Source organism: Acinonyx jubatus, chromosome A1 (genome assembly GCF_027475565.1).
Source record: "Acinonyx jubatus isolate Ajub_Pintada_27869175 chromosome A1, VMU_Ajub_asm_v1.0, whole genome shotgun sequence".
NCBI classification, from domain to species: domain Eukaryota; kingdom Metazoa; phylum Chordata; class Mammalia; order Carnivora; family Felidae; genus Acinonyx; species Acinonyx jubatus.
Genome location: NC_069380.1, coordinates 196204401 through 196231695, shown reverse-complemented (window position 1 = coordinate 196231695; position 27295 = coordinate 196204401). Strand labels below are relative to the sequence as shown.

Genomic DNA, 27295 nt, shown 5'->3' with positions numbered 1-27295 from the left:
AGCATGATACCTTCTTTTCCCAACCTATTTGTGTCTTTATATTTAAGATTTGTTTCAAGTCTTATATAGTTGGGTCCTGTTTTTTGTTATTTTATCTAATATCGATTTCATTCCCTTAATTGAGTCTCAACTATTTAATTTGCTTACTGATGGTTAGGTTTGAGTATATCACCTACTACTTGTTTTCTATTCCATCTATCTTGTTCCTTTCTTTCTGTTTTTGTTTGTTAATTTTTGTTAATTCCATCTTATATCATCTGCTGCTTTCTTGGTTATCACTCTGTTATTTCAGTGGTTGTGTTAGGGTTTATACTACATGTTTTATCACAGTCTACCTTCAAGTGCTATTATAATCACTTCACATAAAAGAACCTTACGAAAGTCTACTTCCCCTTTTCCACTATGAATTTTATGCCATTATTCTCCTGCATTTTACTTTTCACATTATAAACTTGATATACTGTGTATTTTTTTAGAGAGCGAGCTCCTGCAAGCAGTGGAGGGAGAGCGAGAAGGAGAGAGAGAGAGAGAGAAAGAGAGAATGAACCTTACTTAAGCAGTTTCCATGCTCAGCATAGAGCCCCACACAGGGCTTGATCCCATGACCCTGGGATCATGACCTGAGCTGAAATCAAGAGCTGGACGATCAACCGACTGAACCACCCACGTGCCATGTTATAGAGATTTAAATAAGAACTAAATTTTATATGACTACCCACGTGGTCACCATTTTCTGTACTTTCCCTTTCTTTGTATAAATCCAGATTTCCATCTGGATTCATTTTCTTCTGTCTAAAGGACTTCCTTTAATACTTCTTTTAACACTGGAAAAAGTGTAACAAAAGTAATAACAAAAAGTACAATGAAGACATTTTTATGTTTTATCTTTTTCAAAGATATGTTTGCTGGGTATAGGTTGATAATTTTTTTCCTTTAGTATTTTAATGATGTTGCTCTGTCTTCTTGCTTGCCTTGTTTCCAGTAGAAATCTGATGTCACTCTTACCATTGTTCCTCTATAACACCCATTATCTACTTTTAAGGTATTCTGTTTTAGAGGCACCTGGGTGGCTCAGTGGGTTAAGCATCTGGCTCTTGGCTTTGGCTCAGGTCATGATCTCACGTTTTAGGAGTTCAAGCCCTGTGTTAGGCTCCACCACTAATGGTGAGGAGGCTGCTTGGGCTTCTCTCTCCCCCCCATCTCTGCTCCTCTCCCACTTGCTGTGTCTGTCTCTCTCTCTCTCTCTCTCTCTCTCTCACACACACACACACACACACACACACACTCACACACACACAGCAAAACCCACAAATTTTAAAATGATATTCTGTTTAATTCAAAGTTCTCTAGAGAAACAGAACAATAGTAGGTTTATGTATATACAGAAGGATATATTCTAAGGAATTGACTCAATTATGGAGGGTGGCAAGTCAGTATCTGCAGGGTAACCTGGAGAACCAGATAACAGCTGATGCTTCAGGTCAAGTCCAACGGCTACTTGATACAGACTTCCTCATTGCTGGGGGGTGGGGCAGTGATCATCTTTTGTTCAATTCAGGCCTTCAACTGGTTGGATGAGACCCACCCACATTATAGAGGACTGTCTGCTTAACTTAAAGTCCACTGACTTAAATATTCATCTCATCCCAAAACACAAACATCCAGGATTGTATATGACCACATACACGGGCACCATGGCCCAGGCAGGTTGACAATATAAAATTAGCCATCATACTTTATCTCTGGTTTCAAGCAACTTTATCATATGTCTTTGTGTAAGTTTGCTCATATCTTGTTCTTGAGGTTTAATAAGCTTCCTGAATTTGTTGTTAAATTTCTTCAAGTTTAAATATGTTTTAGACGTTATCGCTTCACATATTTTTTTCTGTCCCTTTTCCTACCCTTTATGTTCACAGACTTCAATGACCCATGCTTGGGGACTTGGACCTGTCCCACAGTTCGTGTTGCTCTTTGCATTTCCCATTTTCTCCTCCCTCTCTCAACACTTTGGATGGTATCTAATACTAATGGCCTTCAAAATTATTACTCTCCTCTTCTGCAATGTCTAATCTGCCATGAATCCTATCTGGTGCATATTCATCTCAGATATTGTTGTATTCACCACTTTATATGGGTTTTTTATAATGGTTTGTATGGGTCTTTTAAAAATTTTCCATGTCTCTACTTAACTCTATGAACAGATGGAATTCAGCTATAGTAACAGTTTTAAGTTTTCTTTGCTAATTCCTTTATCTGTGTCAGTTCTGAGTCAGATTCAATTCATTTTTCTTCTCATTATAAATCATGTTTTCCTGCCTCTTTACATGCCTGGTAATATTTGATTGAGTGTCCAACGTTGTAAATCTTATCTTAGGTGCTGGGTAATTCTGTTTCTGTAAATCTCATACAGCTTTGTTCTAGGATGCATTAAAGTTAGTAGCAAACAGTTTGCTTGAGACTTTGGTCTTAATTTGATTTCTTAGGTGGGTCTAGAGCAGCACTCAGTTTTGGGCTGATTCCTGAGGCAAGAGCCTCCTGGTACTCTACCCAGTACCTTTTGAATTATGACGCTTTCAGTCTAGCTAGTGAGAATAGCCATAACTTTTAGCCCTGTGTGAACACCAAGCCATCTTTCTCTACTCTTTTCAAGCGTTCCTTTCCCTGGCCTTGGGTAGTTTCCTCATGTGTCTGCATTGAATACATTCCTGGTTACTCAAGGCAGACCCTCTGTAGATCTCTAGGGTTCTCTCTCTTCCTCTCCATTACCATGTCCCATGAACCCTAGCTGCCTTGGTCTCTCCAACTCTTAGGTCTATGTCAACATAGGGAGTCCACTGAGCTCTACCTCAGTTCCTCCTGGAAGTGTGCCATGGCCTAGGAACTCTCTCAAGGCAGTAAGCTGGGGCAAATGCGGGGCTATTCTCATTGGTTTCTCATCTCTCAGGGAGGACCATCTTTTGTTGCTTAATGTTCACTCTCCTGAAATCTGTTGCATATTTTGTCTGTCCTCCAACCCTCTCCCCCCATGTACTTCAAGCAGGAGGGTAAACCCATTCCAGTTATTCTGTTTTGACAGAATTGGAAGTCCTCACTCATTCTTACTGTCACTGCCTTCTGTTGAGCATCTTCTTCTTTCCTTCTCTGTTCTACCATTACACCTCTGTCCACAGCACCTCTCCTTGCAAAAACAAATTCCCCAGACACTGCTTTCTCTGTTGCTGTTTACTTTCTTGAAAGCGTGCTCAATGTGCAGTCTTAACAAGGGGCCAAGGAGTGAAAAGCAAGGTCTATACATTGTTATTTCCTCTGCTCACCACTCCCTCATAGCTCAGGCTGGTTTCTACTCTGACTCTGCTGAAAGTGTTCACTAATGACCATAATATCGCCACACCCAATAGTCCTTTCTCGGACTTGAGGCTGATGATTATTTAACTCCAGTTCTTTTGGCCTCTTGTTCCTATTTGCCTATATGATGCCATATAGAACTGCCTGGCTTAGAGTCCCTGTCTTGTGCAGAGGTTAGAATGTAAGTTCAAAGTGTAGAAATGTTGATCTGTTCTGTTGACTAATGCATACTCAGTGCCTAAATCAGTAGCAGTCGTGTAATGGGTATTCAACAAATGTGGAAAGAATGAATGATACATAGTTGGCGCTTAGCACCCTCCTGCCTTGTACCACCCATCATCCCTCAACAATCTCTTTCAAACCCACAGATCAGTTGCCTCTCAAATCCAGATCCAAACTCTCTCTAGTCAGCTTATCTTCTGGCATTTGGATCATTGTTGAAAGTACTGCCAATGCCTCAAAATTAGCATGTCCAAAGCCAAACTCGTCATTTATCCTAAAATTGCCTGTCATGTTTTCTCCACTTTTTACAATTCACTTAATCACTAGGCTAGAGACTTAAGGCACACATGATTCTTTTCTCTTCCTTCCTTTCCCTCTCTATTACCGGAACTGATAGTTGCTCTTACAGAAATCAATCACATCTGCCTCTAACTCTCCATCCCCACAATCGAGGTCCCTACTGGATCAGCTCTCCATGGTACAGGTCTTTCTCAGAGGCTCCTCCAGCATCAGGTCACAACACACCCTACACCTGTGTCCTTGGCCTCCACCCAGGAAGATCGCTGTTCTCTGAATACATCCTTTGCTTCCTATCCTTCTTCTCCTCACCCCATTTCTCTCTGCTCAGATATCATTCATCATGAGGCCGTCCTCAAATGTAACATCCCCTATGCCTTCTTTGACTCCTCAGATTAGAAATGACCCTTTAGCTTTCTCATTTTTACCATCAAGCATAGCACATATCACATGGTCTTAAATACGCTGTAAATATCAACTGTTTGTCATTAGAAATCTTATCTTCCTAACCTGGGTGTAAGCTTCTTGACATCAGAGACCTTCAAAAATGTCTCCAAAAAGTCACTGTGCCTGGTTCAAGATAATGACAACTCATAGAAGCTTGATATCCAAAATGTTAGCCAACTCAACATCTCCTACATCAGAAAACTCAACTAGCACACAAGGTTCCCATAAAAGGAAAATGTTAAAAATCTAGTAGAAATAGAAAAATTATTGCAATTTACAATTGTAATATTTACAGGTATTTTCTTTTACATTATAATTCAAAACTGCTTTTCTAGCAATAGTATTTCTGATTTATACCTCTGATAAGTGTACACTTTGTGTTTCTTTTTTCACATTTTAGGGGAAATTATTTTGCTTGAAAAGAATTACTGAATTAATAAGGTTTGCATAATTTCATAACCCATTTCTCCAAAGATATCCACAATTTTACCAACAATCAGCCAATACTACTCTCATCACAAATCCTAAGTCTTAGGGATGACTCGACTTCATTTGAAGCCTTGAACTGGAACTCTACCTCTATCACTAGCTGTGTGACCATAGCCATCTCACCATACCTTTGAGCCTCAGATGATTTAAAGACAGAGTCTGGAAAAAAAGAGTCTTACCTGCCATGTAAGGCCATTATGAGGCTCACAGAGATAGGATACTTTCTGCAAAAACAGATTCAAATTACTATGGTCTCTTATTCACTCAATAAACACTTGGAGCTATGCCCAAACCTTATACCACATTCGGCATGTATAAAGCCAAATATGATGCTCTAACTGTCCTTAGGGGCTCACACCTCAGGCTGGGGAGACACACGTGTAGATGGCAGTGTTGCAGGCAGTAAGTGACAGAAACATGGACGATGCACAGTGGGGGACAAGGGGGTGCTCAGTTCTCTCTTGGGGAAAAGGAAAATAGGAACAGCTTCACACATAAGGCCATGGCTTGAGCTCTAATCACCCTCTGTCATCTCACCGATTATCACGAACCCCTTCCTCTTTTCTTCATCCTTTAACCAAGCTAGGTCTCTATTGCTTTACAGGCCCACAGTTTCTCATCTATAATTCTAAAATCTGAAAAGCTCCAAAAACCTAACTTATTTGGTGGCATACGTGACCCAAACTGATGTAAGGCTCTTCTTGGTCTCAGTATTTTTCCTACTTGTCAGGAAATCCTAGTTAATGATTCCATCACTCGCCCAGCACCTCAACCAGGACCTGAGTCGTCTTTGGCTTTTTTCTCTCACCTTCCAAACCCAACCAGCCACTAAGTGTACTCTCGCTGCCTCTTCCTCATGGTGGGGGCATGTCTCACACACTGTGGGATATTTGGCGGCATCCCTGGCATCTACCCGACAGAAGACAGTGGCCCCCTCCCCTAGGTGTGACAACCCAAAGTCCCACCTGATTGAGAACCACTACCCAGACAGACTTCTCGGCCACGTCTGGAAACAACATAAGCTGATCAACGGTTCCGGCGCTGACTATCCCCCAGATGGGAACTATGAGGAAAGAAGACTCAGACTCCATTAGCTGCGCTGTTCGGGGAGTGTATGACCGACTCAAGTAGGCCAGAGTGACTCTTCAAGGGGGCTAGTACGCTGTGAGGCCGAGATGAAGCCATTTTGTTACAGTTCTAGAATTCCAGGTTTCTGCATTAGTTTGTATTAATGTTCTCCGGAGCTTGACTTATTCAGTGGCATTGAAATATCTAACGAGAGAGATACAGGGTGTAGCCATTTAATGCCACTCACCACCCCCAACTCTATTTTGAAAAACGGAACATCCAAAAATAAATAAACTGACTGACGCATTTAACTACAAATAAAGGGTCCCACAAAGAGTATAAGACACAAGACCATTTGGGGGATGAGAAAGGGACAGAACTCGGGCACAGTACCCACCTGTGGTCGACACGACGTTCTCGGGACTTTCACTGCAGAGCTTTGATAACAGACTGGTCTTGCCAGAACCTGTGAGGCCTATGCAAACCAGGTCATACTCAGGTCGTGCAGGTGGTGGTCCCTTGCAGCAAAGTGCTCTAAAACACTGCCAAGAGAGGGGGAGAAATGTGGCTCTTTTAAGTAAGACTGGACACAAAGCTTAGTAACATTTGCAATGACTAAGTATTAAGAAGTAATTAAATAACCTATTCGTTTTAAGAAGCAAAGGTAACTTCAGGGTGGAGAAACCATCTTTTTAACCAAGTGTTCAAAGCTAACATTCCCAGGAATGAGACCTACAGGGACTTCACGGCTCCCCTCCTACTGTCACTGGCACCCTGAGAAGGGCAGGACATCATCGCTCAGCTCTCCTACCAAAAATGCACAGCCTGAATCTAAGCATGAGACAACTTCAGACAAAACCACGCTGAGGAGCACTCCACAAGACGGCTGAGCTGTTCTCTAAAATCTCAAGGTCTTACAAGTTGAAGAAATGCTGAGGAACTGTTCTAGGTTAGAGAAGACTAGAGACAGGGTAACCAAATGCAATGCCTTCCGGACTGGACCCTGGACCCTTGGGACAGGCGGAGGAAAAATGGCAGAAATGACATTGGGACAAGAGGTGAGGGCTGACTAGAGGCTGCACAATTGTACACAGGGTTGCAGAGGGTCTAGGTTCCTGAATTTCATCGTTGTACTATGCTGATAAAAGGAAAATCCTTGTTCTGAGAACACACATTCTGAAGTATTTTAGAGATGAAGGGTCTTGATGTCTAATTGGTTAGAAGAATTTCTAAATCTATGTCCATCGTCAGCTCTATACAGTGAGGAGTGTGATAGAGCAAACACGGTTAAGATGTTAATGACCAGAGAAGCGGAGAGTCATAAGAAAATTCCTTGTATTCATCTTTTAATTTTTTTTTAATATTTCTTTATTTTTGAGCAAGAGACAAACAGAGTGTGAGCAGGGGAGGGGCAGAGAGAGAGGGAGACACAGAATCTGAAGCAGACTCCAGGCTCTGAGCTGTCAGCACAGAGCCTGATGTGGAGCTTGAACTCACCAACTGTGACACCGTGACCTGAGCTGAAATTGGACGCTTAACTGACTGAGCCACCCAGGTGCCCCTGTATTTGTCTTACAACTCTGGTATTATTTCAAAAATAAAAAGCTTTTACAAATCATTAAATTGAGCCCCTGTATCTACCTCTGCCATCTTGACCCGTGCCAAATTCTGTTTCAGGTCAACTGACCTCAGGGTACTGTGAACAGTTGTACAGTTTGTGCATGGCAAGACCTGTTTGCTCTCCAAGAGTTACAGGCAGGGGGATTTGGGAGACTGGAAATTAGGCAGTTTATGATCTACTTACTTGACAATCATTTATTAGGGGCCAATTATGTGCCAACTTGTAGAACCCTCAGTAATTCAGGAGAGAAAATGAGGGACAGGTGGGGGAGGGAGACCTATTGATTGCTAGAGCATCTGGAGATCCCAAGAGAAAAGACCTATGAAAAGTCTGTGCTAATTCTCATTCAGATAAAATCTGAGGCCTAATTGGCTCTCATAAGATCAATTTGACTATTTCTCTCTCATACTTCTCATATCCAGTTAGTCAACAAATCCTGTCCATGACTCCTCTGAAAGAGCTCTAGAACATGCTCACTGCTCTCCAGTCCAAGCCACCATCACCTAGACAATATCAACATTCTCCCACCAGTCCCGGGATATTCATTCTTGCCCTCTCCATTTTCCATGAGGCAGCCACGATGATTTTTTTATAAAAACAAAATCTGATCTTATCTGCTTAAGCCCCTTCCATGACTTCCAACTATTCTAGGATCCAAACACTTAGGACCTACAAAGTCTTCCAGAATCCGCTCCACCAACGTGCCCCCCCCCCCCAGCCTCTTTTCGGGTCACTCTCCAGCCACTCCTCCCTCACTTTGCCCCCAATCATGACAACCCTCTGGCAACTCCAAGCACTCCCAGATGCTGTTCCCTCTTACCCCAGATCTTAGCTCAGTGGACTTGTCAGCTTTTAGGTCTCAGCTTCAGCACCCCTTCTCCAGGGGCACCCGATCTGTTTCTATGAGAATGTGAGCCATTTCTGTCAAGCTCTCACACACGTTTGTCAATTCATCACACAATTACAGTTTCCTATTCATCACCAAAGTGTGGGAACCAGACCTCTCCATCTTCATCCCCGTGTCCCCAGGGCTTTGCGGAAGACATGGCACATAATCTACCCTCAACGAATGTTGAAGGAAAAACCCATGACACTGAAAGTTCACCTAAGAAAAAAAAAGAAAATGTAAAGGCTAATGGGAAGCTTGATCTATGGTCTCTTGGGGCCCCTCACATGTCAAGAAAAAAAGTATCAAACTAAGAGTAACCCTTGACCCTTTCACTTCACTTCAATGCCATAAGTTAGTCCAATTTAAGAGTGATTGCACTGTACAGGGTCTACTTTCCCAGTATGAGAGAGCTTCTTTTTGTCCCCAGTACACTCTTCCTTGGCTCTTAAGAGGTTCTCCCTACTTCTGGTAAACAATTCTAAGATCATCTAATCCATATTCTTCACAAATTAAACTCTAATCATATTTCCTGTCTTTTCAAGCCTGAGGAGCCCTAATTGTTTCAGTCTGCCGGCATACAGCAATCCCTACTGCTCCATCACATTAGTTCTGTTCTTGGCATTACTTGAGCTCCATTATGTCTTCCTCTTACAAGATTAATGACCACAACTATAAACAGCACCCTAGATGCCAGCACATCACATCCTGGATGCGTACGAAGGCTGGCTGATACCGTCTGACATTTTGCAAATTTTATCTGTGAGTGCCCTGGACTCACGGGGAACTTTCCTAAGGGGCAGGTACGTATTTGCATGTATCTACGTATTCCCTCAAAGAGGACCACTGGCTAGCCGCTATTTACTATGTCAGACAACACCACCAGTCACACTGTGGTTTCTCTTATTGGGCTGCTTTGATCTTCACTGGGAAAAGAGAGGAGACCCGATTCCTGCTCCAGACTGCTGCTTTCTTGCTCAGCTTCTCTCCTAGAATTCTCTCGGGCCATCTTCTAGAGGGGGGCTGGACCAACTTTCCAGGTCGAAACAAGCAAATCTTAAATACAGAATAAAATTATAGGTGACGGCTCGCTATCTGGCTCTGTTTAAGTTATTCAAATGCTAGTATTACTCAACGTACTTTGGCCAGAAGTTCCAAAATTTCACCTTTATGTTTTTGTTTTTAATGTTTCTTTATTCTTGAAACAGAGAGACAGAGACAGAGCATGAGCAGGGGAGGGGCAGAGAGAGAGGGAGATGGAGAATCTGAAGCAGGCTCCAGACTCTGAGCTGTCAGCACAGAGCCCGATGCAGGGCTTGAACTCACAAACTATGAGAGCATGACCTGAGCCGGAGTCAGACACTTAACGGACTAAGCCCCCCAGGCACCCTCACCTTCATGCTCTTTTTAAAATCCAAAATGTAAAAATGTTTGCAGCCAAACTCAATATCTGTATCACCTGTTAATTTTCCTCTAGGTCACTAAGGCACTTTTGGCATGAAAAGCAATTTAGCAGTGACACTGTACTCACACAGATCTTTCCATCTCCTCTAGGTTCTCCACAGTGATGGTTAAGACACCTAACATGTCAGGTCTCCTCTCCCCCAAATCTGTTTCCTGAATTCCAGGCTCTGTATTTTCAACTGTTCTGGAATAACTCAAACTAAATGGGGGGAAGGGGGGAGCCTCCCTCCACCACACACACAAAACCACAGTCTATGGAAATCAGGTATTTTGGAACATAAAAGGCACAAAGGTTAGACTGACAATCATTACAAGATAGAATCTTTGAAATAAATCACAGAACCTTTGAATATTTATTTGAAATAAATAAATCCTATGCTTGGCAGGAGTAGTGTCAGATTTTGAGCCAACAAAATAAGGCTCTTAAAAATATGCTATTTCAAACGGGGAAAAGAATGTTCATGTTTTTTTGAGTCCGTTCCTAAAAACTCTAGAGTTTTCACTTGTTTTTCATTTTAAAACTTAATGAAGCTTCAGATCTCATAGTCCATTTACTTAAAATTACTCATTTTGGCCTCTAGACTATACTGTACCCAAGTTCATTGTGTCTGTCTCCTAAAGCAGCTCTTGCATTGTTAAGAGTAAGCCCCTTTCACTGCCGTACAATGCTAAACACAATGCCGTCGGCAGTCCTGACAGCAAGCGGCAAACTCAGGCCCCATTCCCAGGCCAGACAGTGAGGCATTGTGTGGCTCTGTTCAGCCTCCATAAACCTATCCATGCTTCAGTTTCCTCGTGATTAACCAGTAATGTTTTAACACTATCTGCCACTTCCTTTCTTCAGGAGGACGTTAGGAGGCATCAGTTCAATGCATTTTGCTACAAGAAAGGCACCAGAGCGATACATCACTGTTCATCAGGAGGCTCGTTTCCCTAAGGCATCCTAGGTGACAGTCGTTTCCTCGGGCAAGGGCCTGGCAGCCCACCATCAGCCCAGACACTGGCACTTCCCTTGGCCAGGCCGCAGCAGCTTCCAGAGGGCTCCATCCCCTTCCAGTCCAACCCAAGACACTAAAGACACGCAACCCTTGGCCCTTGCTTGCAGCAGGGAGAAGTCTGCGTTGTAACCATGGGGGGGGGGGGGGGGGGGGGGCGTGTGCAAGCAAGGTCACGGTCTCTTGTCTAGACTGCTTCAGTTTACAGGTCTTCTCACACAGGGTCTGTTATGACACGTTCCTTTTCAAAAGGACCCAGTGTATCTCTGATTGTGCCAGGACGCAGGATGTTTCCCCTTAGCATAAATCCACAAGCTTCCACCAGTGTCGCACGTGAGGAAACGGTGTGCCAAGGTCTTGAGAGAGGGCAAAGTCCGGAATCACCAGTAATATCTACGTCGTAGACTTTGGACAAATCATACAATCATATAATCTTTAGCAGAAAGGCAGATTAACTAAAAGGCATAAGCAAAAACCTTAGCAATATTTGCTTAAAGGAGACTGATGACTTGTACTGCGGGGGGCGTGGAGGGGGGGGAGGGGGGAAGCCAAAGATTAAATTGCAAAGATTAAACAAGGGCTTGTATTTCAGATAGGTGGCCTAGCACCAAGGCAGCAAGATGATCTTAAGATGTCTCCGTTTCTGTTGGGAACAGCGTCAGATGTTTTGGTAGGTCTGGCAGAGCCCCGTACATAATAGGTACTTAGCGGATAACTACTCCACAGATTGGCACCATAAAGCACTAATGAAGCACTTAACTGTGTATCTCCTTTCCCTCTCCATCTCCCCCCTTCATGACTCCAGCTACCCTCCAACTCACTCACTACATTCCTCCAGCTGTCTGAGCCCCCTCATGCTCCGGTTCTGTGCCCCCCGAAGAAAGGCTCTTTCCACTCCTCTCCTTGGCAAATTCCTAGGAATTTGGTACTAGTCAAGGTACTGCTCTGATGGTACTCCTCTGAAAAGTCTTCTCTAGTGACCCCAGAGAGCTAATTCTTTCTTTCCCTCCTTGGTTCCTTGGTTCACGACACACACTTCTAGCATGGAAGTATCAGGCCAGGTGTTTTTCTTGTTGTTGTTTTGTTTTGTTTTCCTAACAGTAAGAATTAAGCAGATGATAGAATTCGACACATCGACTCCAAGACCTGTTCATCCTTGATTCAAAAAGTTGCATTTTACAGCTACCAAGGGTGGCCAGCCCTGAAAGCAGAGAAGCAGAGTTGTCCTACAACATGTCAATTCTGGACAGAGTCTTACTCAAGATCCTCCCCCTCTGGCACCGGCCCTTGCATTGCCAGTATTTCCTACCATCCCGTGTCCTTAAGTCCCTAGCCTTTGGGAACATGGCATTTGTTTCAATTGATGCTCTGTTTTTCATCATGAATACAAGATTTTATTCTGAGCATGATTTCAATTTGATTGAAGCTCTGTACAGTTGCTGGAAAATTTTCTTCAGTCAGCTTGGGGACTTCCCCCAGGGCCATGCAGTCACTGCCTGAACCCCACACTATCTCCTCCTTATTTAAATACGGGTCTCACCAAACAAAAACCAGAGTTCCTACAGCAAATAACCAAGTCTTTCGGTGGAGTCCGAGGGTGGGGCCTGGCACTGCGCTCCATAAATGCTTCTTATATGAACACAACACTCATTAGTTGGTACCTAAAAGCAAGAGATGAGTCACTCGTAACCTGAAGTGGATTTATTTCTTAGTTTGGTTTTAAAACCAAAAGGAGACACCTGTACATTCTGACCCTCACTCTCTTGCAATGAAAGAAGTTTTTAAAAGGAAGTCCATTTCTAGAAGTGTTTTCTAATACTAAACATGTCCAAATAACAAGATATTTAGTGTTTAAATATCTAAAATTATATAAGAGTTAAAATAAAATATTTTCCAAGTACATAATAGTCAAATGTGGGTCTGTGGAAAATACAACCAAAATTTGTCATAACACGCATAGCAGCTATCTAAAGCTTCTGGAAAACACACGAGGAAGGATGGCTGCCCCTAAAACTTAAAAACAAATCCAAATGCTACTAATAGCACCAGATAGAAGTGATATGTGTGTGTTAACTCACTCCTTGAACGACCCGTTGAGAAAAGCGCTTCCCCCTTTAAGATGGGGGAAACCGAGGCCCAAAGATATTAAGTAACTTGCCTCAGAGTGGCCAGGATTGGAAGCCTCTGACATCTGAGTGTGTGCCACGTACAGGGAAAAGACATTACATGCATCCTGTGTAGAGGGCAACACAGAGATGTGAACTTGCGACAGCTAGCAAGCGACCAAGCTGGAGCTCCCACCAGGGCTGCATGGCTCCAGAATGCCTACTCATGTCCTCTCAGCCTCGGTGCCACGTCTGGAGTCAGGGATCAGAGCCCCAGAAACGGGGTGTCTCGGTGGTTTCAAGGAGATGAGAACTTTGAAGAAGTTTGCCTCTGTGAGAGAACAGATCCCTGGCAGAGGAAGGGGACGATGCAAGCCTTGACGCTGCTTTCCTTGCACTGTCAAGTTTATTGCTCAAGGGCCTGCATCTTCCTCCCAGTGGAGCCGGGGGACCTGCTTCCTGCACGGCTGACTTAGGGAGGAGGGCAGGAGAAGAGGGGACCGGCTGGGAGGGAGGCGAGGGGACCCTGAAGAGTTGCTGGCTTCTCTCTCCTGCTGTCGGCCTCTTTCACTTAACCATTTTTTGTCCTCTGGCAAGGACAAAGCTTGTCTATTAAGAGAAGCCCACGCTGCCGCAGAGATTTCTGATTCTAAGCACGGTAGCAAGGGGGGGGGGGGGTGGAGAAAATCTCTAAATAACAGTCCCCAATTTTCCCCCTTAAAATATATGTGTATGTCAACTATACCTCAATAAAGTAAATACATAAGCAAATACTAAAAATAAATCAACTGTACTGGGGGAGAGTATGGAGAAAAATACATGAATAACCTGGAATGCGTAGAAATACACGTGAAGGAGATAAACCGTAACATGCAATCTCTTGGCTAATCCTTTCCTTCTACTTGCAAGAAAAATGAGTTTCAAATATGCTGCAATGTCTTGGAGTAACTAGTGGTCCTTGCAAACAAGTGAAAAAAATGTAAATTCACACAGCACCTATAGCAATAGAAGAAGCCAGGGGGGGTGGGGGGGTGGGTGGAGCTGGCTGTGAAGAGGCCCTTGATCCCCAGGCAGATCCCAGGAGAAGACTCTTCGCCACGTCACAAGAGCAATCCACTTTTCGAGGTGAAAAATCCTGTGGCCCTTTAAGACCCTAGTGGGAAAAACAATAAATTGTTTTTACAGAAGATGGGTCAAACCTTTCGGCCATGTGGGCTGCTCCAGGCTCACTGATGAAGGCTTTGGCCCAGAACTGTCCCAGGGCTGAGGCTTCTGGCCAATACATCACACTGCCTCGGGACACGAAGTCTGTCTTTGCCTTCCCCTTTGTATTTCTCAATCCACATTCCTTTTTGGGGTGAAATACTCCATTATTTCTGCTTTGTTCTGGTCTGTCCCCTGTCTCTGTCCCTATTAACTCGTGGCAACAAAAGAAACAAACAGAAGCAGGGGATTTCATGCTTAGCAGCTACAGACACTGGCTTCGCGGCTTTGCAGAGGAGCAGACATCGGAGACCCTGAATGGAAGAGCGTTGCTGCTGTGCTCAGCCAGACCAGGGGCCCACGTGGCTCCCCGCCTGTGCATCAGTCCTCCTAGATCAGCGGGACTCACAAGTCCTGCTAAGAGCATCTCAAGACGAACCAGAAGTAGGGTTTTCCAAGTTAGGGCATGTATCTGATAATTAGATTGAAAGACTGTAATTCAAGATTCTCCTATATTCCTAGCTCTCTAGAATTTCAGGGCTTCTCATATTGAAAATAGATCAAGATTTTTTTTTTCCTTAAAACTCAAAAAGGTAGCTAAGTAGAAGATAAGGCTCTTATTTTTACTATGTAATTCTTCTCTTATAATGGCTACATGAAATATCTCATTTTTAAGTATCAATTTTTTAAAATAACATAATTATACAATAAAACCAGAAGTAAATTTCCCAGGCATGACTTTGGGTAAGGAGACCCAAGCTTTCTATGCAATATTCACAAACATACCCTAATTACGGCTTAACCTGGGTCAGTTTCAGACCATGTATTTTTTATTCCTAAAGAGCAAAGAAAGGGGCACCTGGGTGGCTTAGTCAGTTAAGTGTCCGACTCGGGTTCAGGTCACGATCTCATGGTTCATGAGTTCGAGCCCTGCAACAGGCTGTTGTCAGTGTGGAGCCTGCTTCACATCCTCTGTCCCCGCTTCTTCTCTGCCCCTCCCCCGCTCATTCTCTCTCTCAAAAATACAGAAACTTTTTTTTTTTTAAGAGTGAAGAAACACAAAATTCAGCAGAAAATTAAACAGATTAATACATTTTGTATCAAACCTCATTTTTGGTCACTATCTGAATAGAACATTTCTAGATGCAAAGTGGGGCATAAAAATATATAATATTCCTTACCAAGGGTATTTTTCTATCCTCTGTACACTTAGGAAGAGTCAGGGAATGAAGACATTTAGAAAGAGCTAGGCTCCCTAGGTAGACCTTCAAGTGGGTTTAACCATCCTCTGAAAATCCCCGGGAAAGATCCCAACAAAGCAAATTCTCTCTGCTCTTGGTGCTTTTAGAACTGGAGCCGGGGAGCCTTATAACAGATGAGAAGCAAAACCAACCAAAAGCAAGTGGGTTTTCTAGTAGCCCCTGACAGTGGACATCTTATTCCCGTATTTTGGGCAACAACAGAGCATTCCTTTACTTAGTAATCTTTAGGTTCCTTGAAGATGGACCTCAGGCCTACATATCCCATCAGTCACCAATCTCTGCTCATCCGTCCCACTCCCCACTCGGTCTCTGCCCCCTCCCTGTAGCCCCCTGGCCCTCAAGCCTTTGTTCAAAACATCACCACTATCTCCTAGACAACACAGCCTGTTCTCCTTACCTCAGGTTTACCAGACTCCGATTAAATCTCCAAAATGTTAACAAAGATCTTTCCTAAACACATCGAGTTGTTCCTGTGATTTCAAATCTTCCCAAGACCACCTAGAGCTGTCAGGATAAAGTCCAAGTTCCTTATTGAAGCAGATAGGGTCTTTATGATGTGGACTTTGCCTTCATTTGCGATTTCTAATGGCTGTTATAATGATTACAAGAGATAACGGTTGTAATGTTTGTAAGGCACCTAAACCAGGGTTCGATGCACAAAACTTAAAATTGTAAGTTTGTAATACATAGGGGCTATTTTTCAACCATATACGTGACCTCCATGCCAGTCCTACAGATCTATGTGCACAGGTCCCGTTCCAGTCTGTTTCGTGCTCCAAGGCCAAGGAGTTGACCCTCTGCCTACACATCATTCTCCACTATCTCCCTCTAGCTGGCTCCTAGTCACCCTTCAAAATTCAGCTCGATAGTAATTTCTTCCGAAAGACCTCTGTGCCCTCAGTCTGATTCAGATGACCTTCTTTAACTACCTTAGTGCCTTTTCTATTCCACCATCCTAACACTTACCATTCCTTGAAGTTGATTTCTAGTCCAGCTTCCCCCACTAGGACATCGAGCACCTGAATACTAATTCCACTTTGGAACTTGAATGGCTGAGACCGCATCACCATGTGGTAAGATGAGATCCCCACTTAATTAAGTCCTCATGGCTTTATTAAGTGCAAGGTCAGACAAGCCTAAAACTGAGCTCCACTGGGATTTGGAGACGTTACTTCACTGATCTCTGTTTCCTAACCTAGAGAGTGAGGATCATCTCACAGATTCTTGGGAGTGGTCCATTAATGAGGTACCATACCCCACATGCTCAGAACAGTGCTCAGTCAACAGATATTGCCATCATGACTTATTAGGTTTTTCACTTCGAGGAAGGTTTTCCTAAAAGGAACTGATTTTTCCGACCAATCAGGATCCTTCACAGAGTAAAGATAATTCAGGGTCTGGATTTATTTTAGTACCCATTTGGTCAAAGCTCTGATATGATATACCAAAATACCAATGGTGACTAAGGACCAGTAGACAGTCCTTTGGTTTGCTATAGTAACAGCTATTAAAAGGGACTGTGATATAAGGCAGAGTGAGACCATCACTGTTTTTTTGTTTTGTTTTTTGTTTTTGTTACCTGAGAGGAGGAAACTCCTATAAAACAGCTTTTAAACATTACTGGTGTATCTTAAGAGCTAGACCAATTCTCTGAATGTCAATCTCCTATGTCTATGCAGACCTAGACAAAAGCATAATAGGCAGAAGAGGGTCTGTAAACCCTGCATGTCCTCAAATCACGTTGCTGTTAACTGCTGACAGAGACGAATGTTTACTATGGTCTAGCGCCGAGGAGCCAATACAGTGAACGAGATGCGATCTCGCCTCGCACATCAACACACGTGTCAGACAGATTCTGACTGCAGAGTCTGAGCAGGTGGGGAGAGGGGAGGGCACAGCTGGGGAGCTCAGATCTACAGCTGAGCTGGCAGCAGCGGTAGTTCAAGCCATCTTCTCACCTTAGGAGCTGGAATTAATCTGAGAGTTATTTAAAGGTGTGTTTTATTAAAGAGGCACTTTGCGACTACTGTCAAACTTCACAAATGCTCAACACAAATTAAGGCAGCTCTACTTGAGGTCATTGAAGATATCACCAGATTTCCTTCAGCACCCGCAAATCACTGATCAAAAATGAAGTACCAACAAAAGTAATCTTCCGTTCCCTCAGAATATTAGAAGCAGCACATGGACTTAATTTGTGCTAGAAACATTTTGATTTATTATTTGCTCCGTTTTATTCCCTGGAATATAGGTGCGAATGCCTTAAATTATGTCCCCATGTATATTATATAGACAATACAGGTCCCATTTAAACAGAATGCTGAAGATCTCAGAGGGATTCACGGGCCTCACAGATTTATCTGGAGTCTTACCAAATGAAGTCTGGTCAATCACTTTCTTTGGCCAAGGAAGGCACCAACTCCCATCAAAGGAGGTCTCAAGCTACCCGGAAAATAGGATAATTGAACATCCTAAGTGTTTTTTGAAAGGAGTGTCCTTTTTCTTTTGTACCAGACAGGATTCTGGTGGTAAACAGAAGGATAATGATAATTCACAGAATGGACAAGAAGCTGAAGAACAGGAAGAACCCAGGCAGCCCATGGCAGTGACATGGCAGCAGCTGCTACTTTAGGAGTCGCCCCTGTACCAGCTGCCTGGCACCCTGCATCCACTGCTGTTGGGAATGACCTCTGACTGCCCCAGCCAGGTGTCCCTGAGCATCAGGCTGGAGCATCCCACCAAACGAACCTTGGCATCATGCTGGGGTCCTGGCTGCCAGGGAGCGGAGAACAAAAATGGCTGTCCCCTACCTTCCAACAATGAAAGGAGGGAGCCCTGACACCAAGCTCCTGTGGGATTACAAATAAAGCATTCATTTGTAGGGCAGCCAAAACCAATACCAACCGCAATTTTGTCCTTTGGCCCAACAGACAGCAGACTTTTTCTATTATTACAATTTAAAGACAGAAAATACAACAGCATTTGTTGATCTTCCAATTCCACGGACTTACTCTGAAAGAATATGCCAGAACTTTGGGAATGGCCAAGAAGAGCGAGTCCAGCTGACTCAAGGAAGTGGGCAGGATGGGGGCTAGTGGAAAATCTGGCTTGGATTTTCCTGAGCAAACATGTTTGCCTTCTCAATGTCCCACTTATGTACTCAGCTGTCTTCTACATGCATTCTCTTTCTTCCATACTCGCACTGATCAATGATTACATCTAGGAAGATGAGGGCTGGCTGTGTATGTGTAGGAGGCTAATGCCTGACACCTCTTATGTCCATACTTGCGTATTCTTGCTTTCCTTTCAGCTTTGATATCTTGGTGGAAAATGGGATAGGGCAGACTTGGAGATGTGCAGGTACCTAGCTTTCGTTAATTAAAAACAACAATGAAAAATCAGGTAGTCATCTGTGCCATAGCTGGTCACTAGGAACACAGACACAAACTCCTTAACGATGTGTGACTGGGCATTTTTGTTTTTTGTTGTTTTTGTTTGTTTTTTTTTAAAAAACAGACCATTCTGGTTTTCAACATATTTGTCTAATATATAATCCTTCCAGTCTCCCTTTTCTGATTTGCAAATCACAGCATAATTGTGAAGCAACTGTTACAACAAAAAAACTACTCATCTGGAACTTGCACAGAAAAAAAAAAAAGAACAATCATATTTATGGTTTGCAAAAAAGTAAAAAATCTTGAAACCCATGGTCTTTGGCTCACAAATTCAGCTTTCCCAAAAAAGAAGAAAATCTGAATGCTTGCAGTAAACTAGCATGTTAAAAAAACAGTATGGGGAAGGAGGTTGGAAAGAAAACAGATAAAGGCCTGTTGTTGTTGGGTTTTTTTTTGTTTTTTTTTTTTTGGTAAGGACATTTTGTCTCATTTGGTGAATCTGTGGAAATAATTTATTGCATTCTGTACAAGGAATTATGACTCCACCTGAATGGACTCTACTTCCCCATGGCTCTCCATAAGCAAGAAAGGGTATACTCATGACTGAATCTAGTGTTAGAATCGATTTTATAATTACAATAATAGTGGATACAAAGGTCCTTCAGGGAATTGTGCTTGGACAAATTAGAGACAGTGTTGGCAGAGATAAAATATTCATCACCAAAAGAGTGCATAAAATGTATCTGAGAGGATCAGGACTCATCTGGGAATCACAAGGGGAATAAGACATCACCAGAAAAATCCAAGTATTCTCGGCTACATAAAATTCTGAAACAAAGAATTTCAGTCTTAACTAATTCTGGATTTAGTGAAGTAAGACCTCACTGTTACTTTATCTGATGGCACTAGGGTATGGGCGAGAATAAAAAAAGTCCTGAGATTTTCTTAATTAGCAAGACTTTCAAATCATCTATAAAATAAAAACCACAGCTCTCTTCAATCCTATTAATTTTCCATAATTTCCATAACCATTCCAAGTTGGACATTTCTATTCACCCTCAAAAAGTACAGAAGATACAATATCTTAAACCGTGAGATTTTGAAATGCTACATTACACAATGTCAAATCACGTATTTTGTTTAATGTTTATTTTTGACAGAGAGAGAGAGAGAGAGAGAGAGACAGAGACAGAGAAAGAGAGAGCACGCGCATGAGCGGGGGAGGGGCAGAGAGAGAGATAGGAAGACACAGCATCCAAAGCAGGCTCCAGGCTCCGAGCTGTCAGCACAGAGCCCAATGCGGGGCTCGAACTCAGGAACTGCAAGATCATGACCTAAGCCGAAGTCAGATGCTTAACTGACTAAACCATCCAGGCGCCCCTCAAATCACATATCTGTTAGCTTTCTTGGGTTTTTATTATAAGACATACCTAGTCCTTCTCTGAAAGAATTGAGAAGCGAATGGATCGAAGTAATAAAAAGAGATCCAATAAAATCTGATCAAATAGGAGCAAAGGATATACTCTAAATTCAATTCAGGTTAAGGTGGGATTTCAAACTTTCACAGAACAAGGTGGGAAAGGCAAGAGGAGTTAAAAGGGGAGATCAGGTAGCACTAAATAATCAGTACATCTTTGACTTGATACAGGACATGGCTTCAGGTCCAACTGCTACCTCTAATACTGAAGCTCTCCTGAATGTCAGCTTGAGAATTTTCTATACTTACATTAAAAGGGCCAACATTTATTTCACTTAAACAATGAGATTTCACAAAGATTGAAGATTTAGAAAACCAACCACCCAATACTAAAAATGTCAACTGCTAATAATTACACCTTAAATCTCTTCAGTTTTAGCACAATTTCTAACAACTTAACAGTCAAATTATCTGGTCATAAAAAGGTTATTAGTTCACAAGACTTCTGGGCTAACCTTCCAAGACCTCTGCCTGACTAGTAGAGTGTTTCAGGAGACCGTGGTACCCTAAGGTGTGATGGGGGCATCATTGCTCAAGGGGGGAAAAAAAGGTTAGAGACACAGAAAAAGGGTCATAAACCATGAAGAAAAGTGGAATTCAAAGATCTCTCTAATAGGAAATGGACACCAAATGTAGAAAATATGTGAGGGGAAAAATAACTAAGGTCTGTCCCAGAAATAATGTACTGCAGGCTTTAAGAGCCTTTGTGCTGGTGTCTTCTGTGCTGGCCTGCCTCCGCTCTTCTCCAACCTGCTCCGTGGGCCTGGAGGCTCACCTCTACGGACTGCACAGATGGGTAACCGAGCCTTGGCTTCTAGTCAGATTGCACAGGGTGGAGGCACCAGAAAGAGATGGGAAAAAGAATCAAATTGGGTGTTTTGTTTTGTTTTGTTTTTCCCCTCAGCTCCTTCCTTGCAGGGCCCGTGAGGGCCTGCCGCATCCTGAGAGTGACATCCACAGCTCCAATCAGGCTGTCCCCTCCACTCAGCCCTGTCTCTGGCTTCCCAAAAGGGTTCCCTCACTTTGCCCTTTTGGGACTAAGGGTGGTTTCCTCATACAGTATCCACATTTTTGTATAGTCCCATTAGTTAACTCTCTTCAAGTTACCCACTTTGAATAGACCTTTTTTTTTTTTTTTTTTGGCCAGGATTCTGATGGAGTCTTCTTATAACTAAAATGAGGAGGAGTCTAGAATGACACCTAGGGTTTTGGCTTTAACAGCTAAGGAATTAAGGTTTGGGGGGTATTGAGTGTTAAAGAAATTAAAGAGTTTGGTGAGGTTTAGTCTTTTATTGTATTTATTTTTTAATTTATTTTGAGAAGCATGCACACGGGGGAGGGGCAGAGAGAAGGAGAGAGAAAGACTCCCAAGCAGATCTGAGCTGTCAGCACAGAGCCCGGCATGGGGCTTGATCCCACGAACCATGAGATCATGACCTGAGCCAAAATCAAGAGTCAGACACTTAACCGACTGACCCACCCAGATGCCCTACAAGTTTGGTTTTAGTTACTTTTGAGATGCCTATTAGTCTGGGGTTCTGAAGAGATTAGCATTGATATATTAAATACTAGTATCACTGGATAGTTTTTAAGCCAGGGATGATGTCACCTGGGGAGGCTATATACACTGAGGAGAACAGGAGTTTTCCTTGTATTCTTGTAAGAAATGACCCCTTTTGCAAACTAACGTTCAAATTATTAAAGCCAAAATGTAAAAACTTCACTGTTCCTTATGCTTCTTACAAATCCCATCATTGTACTTCTAAACTTAGCCTATTACAGCAATCACTTTTATTGGGGACTTTAACATTTGGTCCCATTAACAAACTTAATTCATTAAATTCCCTTTAAATTTTAAACTTGTATTTATAAATTTAATATAGCCAATTTTCTTTTTAAAGCACTTTGATTGCTTAATGCAAATGTTTCCAAGCACTAAATTTTTATAACGCCAATAAATTAAACATAAAACTTGGTAGATCTTAAGTTCTCAAACATTTCAATTCTGATTACAAAAACATTTACACTAAAATCACAAGTTTAAATCAATTATTCAATTTGATCATTTTAATTGAAATTACAATTAAACTGTCATGACAGGAAAAATATTTTAATTGCAAAAACTAAAGGGGCGCCTGGGTGGCTCAGTTGGTTAAATGACTGACTCTTGATCTCGGCTCAGGTCACGATCTCATAGTTCATGAGTTCAAGCCAGGCATCAGGCTCCATGCTGATGGTGTGGTGCCTGCTTGGGATTCTCTCTCCTCCTCCTCTCCCTGCCCTTCTCCTGCTTACACTGTCTCAAAAAAATAAACTTAAAAAAAATTAAAATGTTATTTCAAATTTACCATGAAATTACCAATAATGAGAGTTTGATTTACTTCATGTCTATACATAATTCTAAATTTCAACCAAAGACTTCTGACAGCAAATCATGATTTGGATTCTTCACTGAAATATTTATCAGTCATGTATAGAATTCCTTTTCAAGTCCCTCTAATAGAAATGCCAGGCCTTAAAAATGGTTTTGTTAAGGGGCATCTACCCCAGAGTCAAGCTGATATTACTTAATTGTTCCCTGAGATTTGGATCAGCAATACCCCTTTCTAGGTTGTACCTAAATTATTTCATTAATTCATTAGATTTGCATTTCTTTGCATTTTAATGGATTCCTATCTAGCTCTAAGGATGAACTATATTGCTCTTCTCAAAAACCAGTCTTCCCACCAGATTCTATTCCCTTCAGCCTACTCAGAGTAATGCTCCAGCTATCCCCTCCCCTCTCCCCTTCATCAAAATTCCCCTTACTCCTGGGTAATTCCCACCCATACACAGCATGCTGCTATTTCTCAAACCAGGAAAGGAGGATTAGAGGAAAAGAGGGGGGAAGAAGGTGGAGGAAAGCAAGAAAGACCCTCTCTAGGACACACTTTCTCTGTTTTTCTGCTTTCTGTTAGAGCTCGACAACTTACAAGAATCCTATTTCCTCTCTTTCCTTCCTCTCCTGAACCCACTCTTATCAGGGTTTTACCCGGTGCTCTCTTCTTCTCAAGGTCACCAGTGATGTCCACATTACTAGATCCCATGGTCAAATCTCAGCCATGCTCTTACAGGTCCTTTTCAATTAACACAATTCTCACTGCTTCCTCCTCACAGCTTTCTCACTTAACTCCTCCTCTTCTGGATTTTCTCGGAGAAAGGAGCTCCTTTCTAGTTGCTTAATCTCACCAATCTCTTACCACTGGAATATCTGAGGCTGACCTAAAACTTCTTTTCTATCTACATTCACGTCTTTGTTGATCTCATCTAGTCACATTCTTTCCATGTCTCTAGAAGCTTTTAAAGTTGTTTTTTTTTTTGGGGGGGGGGTGTTGGGGCAGGGAGAGAGCTCATGCACGCACATGCAAGCTGGGGAGGAGGAGGGAAAGAGGGAGAGAGAGAATTCCAAGCAGGCTCTGAGCTGTCAGCATGGAGCCTGAGGTAGGGGTGGATCTCAAACTGTGACATCATGACCCGAGCTGATGTCAAGAGTCCGACGCTTGACCAAATGTGGCACCCAAGTACTCTGAGAAGCTTTTAACTTTAAATTTATACCTGCAGCACAGACTTGAAGTTCATATATAAATGTCCAGTCCACCTGTCTCCAACTTGGATATCTAAATGGCATCTCAAACTGAACACACCCAGAGTAGCACTTCTAACTTGTTCCCAACCATTTCCTCCTCCCTTTGCAATAACTCCCATTCATGCTCAGGTCAAAAACCCTGGGATAATCCTTGGTATTTCTCTTTCTCTCAAACCACACTCTAATCCATCAGGAAATTCTGCCAGCAATAGCTTCAAAATATACCCAGAATCTAACTACTGCTTATGTTTTACCCTTATTACTCTGGCCTAAGACACAATCATTGTTTGCCTGGATTATTCTCCCCTCCCCTATGGCTTCACCTTGCACTGTTATGCACTATGGACTGCACTCCAGGAGCAGATGATCCTCCTTCTAGAGTATCCCAAGCAGGTCAGTAGCAGCCATCATTTACCCGGCTTCGTCCCATTACACAGGCATCTTAGCTCACAGCACAAGAAGGTGAGTGCAGTCTAATAAGATTTTGAGAGACTACATCCACATAACTTTTATTACAGTATATTGTTATAATTGTCCTATTAATCTCTTACTACACTTGATTTACACATTAACCTTTATCATAGGTATCTGTGTACCGGAAAAAACCTATATATAGGGTTCAATACTATCTGAGGTATCCAGCATTCACTGGGGGCCTTGGATTGTATCCCCAACAGCTAAGGGGGACAGGGAGACTATACAGTCTCGCAATTGGCTTCCTGCTTCCACTCTACCCTCTCCAGAATCTATTTACAACACAGCAGTCGGAGCGATCCTGTTAAAACATAGCATAGCTCTTTTCTACTCAAAGTCCTCTAAGGCCACAGATCCAACTCAAGATAAAAATCATAGCCCTTCTGATAGACTGTAAGGTCCTATAAAATTGGCCATCACCTCCATCCCTCCCATCCCCGCCCCCTCCTACAATTTCATCCCTCAGCTGCTCAGGCAAACTGGTCTCTTGGCAGTTCCTGGACCACACAAGATATAATCCTACCTAAGGGCCTTTGCACTTGCCATTGCCTCTCCCTGGAAAGTTCTTCCCCAAGATACATACATGATTCACAGTCACTTCTTTGTCTGGTTTGGGTTTCTGCTCACACATCACTTTTCAGTGAGACCTGCTCTAATTACTCTTTGTTAAAAAGTATATTCTTCCCTCCTTACAACGTTCCTTATCCCCCCCTTCCTGTGATGTTTTTCCACACTTATCTTCTTACATATTCACTAATTTGGTTATTCATTGGTTTGTCGGTCTCCCCTCACTAGAATGGTAGTCCTGTGAGGGCAGGAGCTTTTGCATGTTTTTAACTGATGTATCCCTAGCAACTAGAACATGGTCTGGTTCATTTTTAAACTGATTTGTTGAATAGTTTCCATAGATCCTCTAAAAGCACATTTGGATTTTTTCCTAGCCTATTAGTTTGAGGTCAATGGAGTTTATATTCTATCCATATTTTTCGTGAAGAAGAAACACATCCTCTTAAATCCTATCCTATTGGTTTTGGTGTATCTTAAACCTTTATCCGACTTGCTAAGTTTTGTCTTCCTCTAGAATTACAGCACTAATGTCATGCCAATGACAAAGAAGAGGGAGGCCTACGCAGACTTCTGGAGCTGTCAAGCCTTTACAGTTGGGCACAAGAGGAGAAACCAAGGGGACTGATGGGGTGGGGTGGGGGAACCAACTAGAAAACAGTGATATAAAAGTCAAGAACAATTAAGTGCTTCAAGAGGGAAGAGACAGTGACCAACTAAGATAAATGCTTCTAAGTAGTAACTTAAGATCAGAACACACAGATAACCATTATATTTGGGAATAGCTGGGATGTTGGTGATCTTGATAATCTCAATGGAATAGTAGAGATGGAAATGCAGGGCCTATCTTCATGTCCAAATACTATTTCTCCCTTGAGGTGTTTGACCTGGGCCATTCCTTCTATTCTCATTCCTTCAACTATATTGATGACTTCCAAATTCTACGTTCGGGCTTCAATCTTTCTGGAGAACCAAACTAGTGTTTTTAAGCTTCCTATGAGACATCTTTATCTAGATATCCCTTAGGTATTCAAACACCCAAATTGATCATTAATTCCTTCATCTGTTTGTCACTCCTCTCTGTCCTACTTTAGTAAATAGCACCATCCAACCCATCATCCAAAGCTCGAAACCTCTTAAACATCCTCACTCCATTCTCATTCACGCTGCCCACAATTCATGAAGGCTCCCCATTCCCACTGGTTCTACCTCTTACATATTTCTTCAGTATACATCCTCTATCCCTATTGTTTTACAATAGAGCCTTCACTATGTTTTTAAAGTTTATTTTGAGAGAGAGAGCGTGTGCGAGTGCATACACACGAGCAGGGAAGGGGCAGGGAGAGAGAATCCCAAGCAGGCTCTATGCTGTCAGGGTGGGGCCTGGCGCAGGGCTTGTACTCACGAATCACGAGATCATGACCTGAGCTGAAACCAAGAGTCAGATGCTTAAGTGACTGAGCCACCCAGGCACCCCAAGCTTTATTTCTTTTAATTTCTAACATAATTTATTGTCAAATTGGCTTACATACAATACCCAGTGCTCATCCAACACTTTCATTATTTCTTGATAGAACTATAACTGCTTCAACTTAAGTACTATGTCTAGCACAACACAGGTTTTGAATCAACTATTTGATTCACTGAAATAGCTCATATGGCTCCATATAAGTTGTTCAGATTTATGGTTATACAGTTTTTTTTTAACTTTTTTTTTTTTAATTTATTTTTGGGACAGAGACAGACAGAGCATGAACGGGGGAGGGGCAGAGAGAGAGGGAGACACAGAATCGGAAACAGGCTCCAGGCTCTGAGCCATCAGCCCAGAGCCTGACGCGGGGCTCGAACTCACGGACCGCGAGATCGTGACCTGGCTGAAGTCGGACGCTTAACCGACTGCACCACCCAGGCGCCCTACAGTTTTTTATCCTTAACCAAGATTGAATAAAAAATTAATAACCTGCAGCTGAGATAGCATTGATGACAACACCACAAATAATTCCCCAAACAGACAATACCACCTGGATTTGAGTGTTCACTGGGAGATTATGGTCGTGAACACTGTAGAATCCTGACAGTGACAGTCACTCACTGGAATTATTCCCACTGTTACTTTCCATAGCTCCTCCTTATCCACTCAACCTTCAAGAATGTATTCCCCTTAACTTACTCTCCATAGTCTACAAACTGCAACTCTAATGAAAGGACCTGAGCTTTGCTAAAGCAGACAAAATACATAACACATTATTGGTTTCTCTTTGTCAGAGACATGGACCCAATGAGATGTTCACCTTGAACAAGAAGTGACAATCATGATTGGGAGAACACAGGCAAGGACAGGAGATGAAGCAAGCCT

At 42.6% G+C, this 27295-nt stretch overlaps 1 protein-coding gene across 6 annotated transcripts in view; it reads right to left on the bottom strand.

Annotated features, from left to right (window-relative positions):
* ARL15 (ADP ribosylation factor like GTPase 15) overlaps nt 1-27295 on the bottom strand; it is a 406131-nt gene that overhangs the window by 256703 nt on the left and 122133 nt on the right. For all 6 annotated transcript variants that reach the window (XR_008289375.1, XM_053200688.1, XM_053200699.1 and 3 more), the window contains exon 2: nt 6266-6410. Coding sequence is in view for 5 of the 6 variants with exons in the window: in XM_053200688.1 (XP_053056663.1) it covers nt 6266-6410 (145 nt within the window). In the remaining variant the exon portion in view is untranslated. The remainder of the gene's footprint in view (nt 1-6265; nt 6411-27295) is intronic.